Source organism: Arachis ipaensis, chromosome B09, assembly GCF_000816755.2.
Source record: "Arachis ipaensis cultivar K30076 chromosome B09, Araip1.1, whole genome shotgun sequence".
NCBI classification, from domain to species: Eukaryota; Viridiplantae; Streptophyta; class Magnoliopsida; order Fabales; family Fabaceae; genus Arachis; species Arachis ipaensis.
In genome coordinates this window covers 9553755-9560900 of record NC_029793.2, presented here as the reverse complement: position 1 = coordinate 9560900, position 7146 = coordinate 9553755, and the positions used below count along the sequence as shown (strand labels likewise).

General features: G+C 34.0%; 2 protein-coding genes across 2 annotated transcripts in view; one reads left to right on the top strand and one right to left on the bottom strand.

Moving 5' to 3' along the window:
• LOC107617756 (heterogeneous nuclear ribonucleoprotein R) overlaps nucleotides 1–1834 on the bottom strand; it is a gene marked incomplete in the record, with an annotated part of 5516 nt that extends 3682 nt beyond the window's left edge. The window contains 2 exon segments of the mRNA XM_016319607.2: nucleotides 1–490; nucleotides 1199–1834. Of these exon segments, the coding sequence (XP_016175093.1) occupies nucleotides 1–490; nucleotides 1199–1526 (818 nt within the window).
• On the top strand, nucleotides 3585–4885 carry LOC107614961. Its single transcript, XM_016317085.1, has 3 exons — nucleotides 3585–3864; nucleotides 3954–4075; nucleotides 4157–4885. The coding sequence occupies exons 1-3, from the start codon at nucleotides 3585–3587 to the stop codon at nucleotides 4883–4885; spliced, it is 1131 nt and encodes a 376-aa protein (XP_016172571.1).

The following is a 7146-nucleotide window of genomic DNA, read 5'->3' as shown; positions in this document are numbered from 1 at the left end:
AATCCCTTATTTTTTCTAGTCTGAGGATTCATCATCAGCCTGACTTCAGTGACCACCCCAACTTCACTGAACACCTTCCTCAGATCATCTTCAGTAGCATCCTTGTCAAGGCCCCCAACAAATACTTCAAATTCTTTCCTCTTTTTTCTCTCCTTTACAACTTCACGGTGTTCCTCTTCCTCCACATCAACCAAATCAGCATGCTCATGCTCATCTCCAGCATGCTCCTCATCTTCTTCACCCTCAATTTCATCATGAACATCTTCAACTTCTTCCTCACCTGTGTCACCCTCTTCTTCACCGCCATTATCCTCCGCTTCTTCCTCTACTTCATCAACCACCTGATGAACCTCGTCTTGTTCAATTTCCTTCTCATCATAATCAACTGCAATATATTCCTCCGGTTCATATTCGGGATCATTATCCTCCAAATCTAACCGTTCATCTTTTTCATATTCATCTATAGACTCCTTAACCTCCTCTTCCTCGTCTGTCATAAAATAACGATTTCAGATTATCCCATCAAAGCATTCTTAACTTTTCCATCATAATTTTTGTCAATTAGGGGTTTATGAATCCTCAGCAATGCTAGTCACATGGCGCACATGTAGTATAGCAGAACGCACAAGTCAACTGAAAAACAACTTAAACCTAGAAAAAAAAATACTCACAGCACAAGCAACCCATGAACTACAACTCTCCCACAAGCTACCAAAAGGATGACTATGACCAAATTGCCAGTAACATGAAAACATATCTATCAGCCAAATGGTTTTTCTCCCAACAACCATGGAAACATAAGCCTTACAAACATTCAGCAAGCGCAGGGAAAAGAAGTGATACATAAAAATAAAAAACACTCACAATGTTTTTCCCAAAAAAAATAATAATACATAGAAGACTAAGATATTTCCAACAAAACTAATAAACAAAAAACTTGACATGCAAAGAACCCCAACACCACACTCATGACCAACTTTAAACTCAAATACAATCCAAAACCTTTAATCTTAGCCTCCCAATATAAGAATAAAAATGTACCAAAGAAATCTCATACATTTACAACTTCAGCCAATTATTTTCAAATTATGTAAAACTAACCACATATATCAAAATTTAACTAATTTTCAAAGGTATAATCTTTAATTTTAAATAATTTCGGAATTGATGATAACAAAGAAATAAAGCAGGCACTTACTTTTCGCCACAGCTGATCCATTATGCACGTGTGTTGTTGCTGCTTCTTCTACAGCTTCAGGAGCCATTTGATTCATATCAATCGCTTGTTCCTCAACAAAGGGCTTCTCCTCTTCAACAACGACAGGTTTCTCTTCAAGAACAGGGTTCACTTCGGCTTTTGGCTCATCCTCCATAATCGGCTTTTCCTCGAGCTTCCCCGCTTCCTCCACAGCTTCAGGGTTCGGCTGCTGCTGCTGCTGATTCTGCCCGGCCTTCGAGGGCCCCCGGCCTCCTCTTCCACCCCTTCTTCCCGGAGTGCCGCCACGCTTCACCGTTCTCGGAGGCATTGTTGAAAACCCTAGTTTTTACAATCGGGAAATTGATTCCCTTTATCCTTATCGGATCGGGAAAAAAAACACCCTAAACTCAAAATTCCTAATTAAACAATTGGAAAAATTATCGGTTGTCTTCAATCGACGTCAAAATCGAAACTTCAAGGGAAAATGAGTGCAGAGTATGAGAACAGCGAGGAAATTAGGAATTGAAAGGGATCAATAAAAACCCTAGTGTGCGAATCAAAGGGAAAATATGCAAAGTTGGAAAAAAAAAAACAATAAATAAAAATAACCTGGATAACAGAAACAATACGGAGTTCCAACCTGGATCCCTAGTGTTATATTTATAGTAACGATTAATTGCATTGTAACCCCATAAGTTTTGGGTTTTTTCGTTGCAGTCCTTCCTAACCTTATGTGATTTACATTTAGGGCCGTTGGGGTTAAAAATTTAATTAAGTTCTTTTAAACACATAAAAATTTAAATTAAAAATAGTTTATAAATAAATTTTTTTTTTTTTGTGATAAATTATTTTGTATTTAGAACCTTCAAATTCTACTAACAAAATAAGTAAAAAAGTTGTATTTTATTTATTTTTATCATTATTATTTGCATTTATTTTTGTGTTGGGTTAGTATACTAAAAACAAATAAATTTGAACTAAGGATTTTTCATGTTTGTGTGCGATAAAAAAATCTGGGACATTGTCAAATCAGATTACATTACTTTATTTTGATTTGATATTAGATTATTTTATTTTTTAATGAAATTGATAGTGATTTAATGAAAAATTATTATTATTGATATTTAATTAATAAAATATACTTAGACTTTATTTATTCATGTAAGTATATAATTATTTGAGTTCTTTTTTTTTCAGGTAAAAAGAAATTAGAACATTTTATGATGAAAAAGCAAAGTAAAATTGATGCAATTTTTAAGAGAAAAGTTACTGATAATGTTGGAGTTCAATCAAGCCAACCCTCTGATCCTATTTCACAAGAAGGTCAAGTAAATGAGCTCTCTAATCTTACTCAAAATACATATCAACATGAAACCAAAGTACCAAGATTAGAAAGAGATGTTGATATCTCTTTACTAGAAAGGGATCCAGGAAAGCGACGTCCAATTTGGCAGTATAATGTCAATGAACGTGATAAGATTCGTAGAGCATACATAATAGCTGGGCCATACCAACCAACAAATATTAGCTATCCAGCTTCTGATAATAACAATCACCGTCGATATTTTCAATCTTCTTGGTTTAAGAAATTTTCAAGTTGGTTAGAATATTCACCAGAAAAAGATGCTGCTTATTGTTTGCCTTGCTACTTGTTTGGTAAACATTATGGTGCTCGCAATGATGGAAAAAATGCATTTTCAGAGTTAGGATTTAGTAACTGAAAGAAAGTAAATAATGGGGTAAATTGTGCATTTGTATGTCACGAGGGTTCTATTCCTAGTTCTTCCCATAATTTGTGTGAAATCTTGTGATGATTTAATGGCTCAATCTAAGCATATAGACAAAGTTCTTGATAGGCATAGTGATGAAACTATTGCAAATAACCGTTTAAGGTTGAAGACATCTATTAATGCTATTCGATGGCTTGCATTTCAAGCATGTGCATTTAGAGGCGATGATGAAAGTCCTGAATCTTTGAATAGGGAGAATTTTATTGAGTTAATTAAGCTTTTAGCTTCCTGTAATCAGAATGTTCATAATGTTGTCCTTGAAAATGCTCATGGAAATGCTCAATATATATCTCCCAGTGTTCAAAAAGATATATTGCATATCTTTGCTAGAAAAGTGCGTGCAACAATTCGAGAAGAAATTGGTGATTCTAAATTTTGTATAATTATTAATGAAGCAAGAGATGAGTTAAAGCGAGAACAAATGTCTATAGTTTTGAGATTTGTAGACAAGCACGGTTGTGTTCAAGAAAGATTTTTTGATCTTATACATGTTTCTGATACATGTTCTTTGACATTGAAAACAGAAATTTCATCAATTCTTTCTCGTCATAATCTTGATGTCCAAAATCTGAGAAGGGTACGATGGAGCTAGTAATATGCGTGGTGAATGGAATGGATTGCAAGTTCTAGTTTTGAAAGATTGCCCTTTTGCTTATTACATTCATTGTCTTGCTCATCGATTACAATTAGCACTTGTTTCTGCAGCCAAAGAAGTTTGTTATGTTCATCAATTCTTTTCAAAACTTACACTAATTGTGAATGTTGTGACTGTTTCTCCTAAACGTCATGATCAGTTAAGGGTTGCTCAAGCAAATAATGCTGCAAACTTAATTGCCAATGATCAAATTGTGACAGGTAGTGGACTTAATCAAATTGGTACTTTGCAAAGAGCTGGAGATACTAGATGGGGTCTCATTTGAATTATGTACGTAGCTTGTTATGCATGTTTGATGCTACTTGTGAAGTTCTTGAAAAAAGCACCGAAGAAGGTAATTTCTCCACTCGTGGTGATGCTAGTGCTGTTTATGATGCTATCACATCCTTTGAATTTGTCTTTGTTTTGCATTTGATGAGAAATATTTTGGAAGTTAGTCATGATCTTTGTCAAGCTTTGCAATGAAAAAATCAAGACATATTGAATGCTTTAACTCTGGTTTCTACTACGAAGACTTTAATCCAAAGAATGAGAGAATCAAGTTGGGAGGCTTTTATAAAAGAAGTTATATTATTTTGTGAGAAACATGAAGTTGAAGTTCCTGATATGAATGCATTGCATATTCCTAGAAGAGGTCGAACTCGCAAAATTGTTGATCAAATTTCAGTAGAGCATTATTACCGTGTTAATTTATTTCTAGCTGTAATTGATACACAATTTCAAGAGCTTAATGAAAGATTCAATGATAATATGGTGAAATTGCTTACTTTAAGCTCAACTTTAGATCCCAGAGATAATTATAAGTTCTTCAGTGTCAACAAAGTATGTGAATTAGTAGAACAGTTTTATCCAGGTGACTTCAGTGACCAAGAGAAATTTCACATTAGAATGCAAGCTCAACATTATGAACTTGATGTTCCTAATCATGTTGAATTAACTAACTTGTGCACAATTTCGGAGTTATGTCAAGGATTAACGAAGACAGGAAAGTCTTTAACATATCCTTTAATTGATCGTTTGATTCGCTTGGTATTAACTCTCCCTGTTTCAACTGCTACAACTGAGAGATATTTCTCAGCTATGAATATTGTGAAGAATAGACTCAGAAACAAAATGGAAGATGAATTGCTTGCTAATTGTCTTTTGATTTACATTGAGAAGAAGATTGCTGAAAGATTTGACACAGATTCTATTATCAATGAATTTTATGATATGAAGAATCGACGTGTACCACTTCGTTAGTAAAAAGTACACTTTTTTTGCACTTTAAATATATGTTCTCTATCAGTATATTTTTGTAATGTATCTTACATTATAATTTATTTGCATATATTTTTTATATTATATATATTATTGGCCCCCCATGATAACATTCATGGATCCGTCCCTGGGTATGGCTCATAAGTTTGATCCTTCTATAGTTTCTGCAATTTTGTATATCCCTTTTATTCTTGTAGATAGGTATCAAGGTGTTCTTTCTCCGCTCATCTGGCATTTTCTTCAACCTTAAAATCTCATTAAAAAGCTTGGTTAATCAACTAACGCCTTTTTCTCCAAGACCCTTCCAAACTTCAATCGGGATATTATCGGGTCCTACTGCCCTGCCATTTTTCATCCGCTTTAGAGCTCTTTGACTTCGAAGTCTCGAATCCTTTAATAGTAGTCGAAGTTTTGATCTTCTTCCCTCGTGCATAACCGACCAAGGCTCGGAAGAGTCTTCTATCTTTCATTAAATAACTCGTAGAAGTAGTTCTTCCACCTTTCATTAATCTTCTCCTCTTGAGACAAGACCTCCCCGTCTTTATCCTTTATGCATTTAACCTTATCCAAGTCTCCGTTCTTCTTTCACGGTTCTTTGCGATTCTATATATACCTTTTTATCCTTCTTTCTAGCCTAAAGACTGGTAGAGACCCTCATATGCTCTTGTTCTTGCTTCGCTTACAGCCACTTTTGTTTCTTTCTTGGCCGCTTTTTATTTTTCTCAATTATCGACCACTCTTTAAAGTACACCTTTTTTGCCTTTATCTTTTCTTGTACCCTTGTATTCCACCACCAGGACTCTTTGTCTGTTGGTCCTATCCCTCTAAATTTACCAAAACTTTCTTTTGTTATTATTCTAATAACTTTTGCCATTTCCTCTGCGCTACCGTTCCCATCCCACTTTGCCTCTTCTTCTACTCGTCTTAGGAAGCTTCCTTGTTCTTCACCTTTCATCCACCACCATCTCGTCCTTGAGTTCTTCGTATGATTTTTTCTCAATTTTTGCTCAACTCGAAAAACCATGACAAGCATCCTATATTGTGTTGTTAAACTCACTCCCAGAATAATTTTACAATTAATGCAAAATTTTAGATCGATTCTCTTCAACAAGAAGAAGTCGATTTGAGAGCTTATCATGCCACTCTCATAGGTTATAAGATGTTCATCTCTCTTTTTAAAACATGTATTTGCAATGAGGAGATCAAAAGTTAAGAAAAAGTCCAAAATAGTTTTACCTTCGGTATTGATCATCCTAAAACCATGGCCTCCGTAAATACTTTAATATCCAGTCGCTTCTCTTTCAACATGGCTATTTAAATCTCCTCCTAAGAAAATCTTATCTCCCGAATGTATGTCTTGGACTAAACTCTCGAGATCCTCCCAAAACTTTATCTTATTTTGCTCTTCCGAACTCACTTGCAGTGGATAGGCACTAATCACATGAAAAGTACCTCCTCCCACTACAAGTTTGGTCCAAACCGTCCAAACCCACTTGTAGTGCATAGGCGCTAATCACATGAAAAGTACCTCATTCCACCACAAGTTTGATAGAAATGATCCGATCTTCCACCCTCTTGACTCTCGAGATCCTCTCTCACAAGGTATGTCTTCTGTGCCAAACTCAATAGAGTTAAAATCTAATCGATCTGATCTAATTATATTAAATTTTGTACCTGACAAATAATCGTGTCAAATAGAATTTTACTGATTATACCCCGCTTTAATTAGTTTGGATATTGAAATTAAGGTTCTGCGAATCCGAATTGACTTGATTACCTTACATATTAAAAAATAAAAATATAAAATTTATATAATTTTTTCTAATTCTAATCTCACTTCAACCATCATTCACCTATTTTTTTTATTCTTTTTTTTTTCGTTGTAGAATTTTTTCCTTTTCTTTTCCCCTTTTTTTTAGAAATTTAACTCTAATTCGTTAATTAAGGGTGTTCACAAGTATGGGTAACTCAATTATCCGTCCAAAATCAATCCGATTATATTGGTTTTGGACCTAAAGAATAATCGGGTCAAATTAAACCACCTTAAACTTGACCTTAATTGGTTCAAATATTAAGATCAGTTTGGATTGACTTTTGAAAAAAGTATTTAATTTTTTCATCTTTTTAAAAACGGTCTTTTTTTTTACAAACAAAAATTATTTTACAATTGAATAGATTTTTAAAAAGAATTTTTAAATATTAAAATGTCTTTTATTTTTAATTTTTTAAAAACAAAATATTGT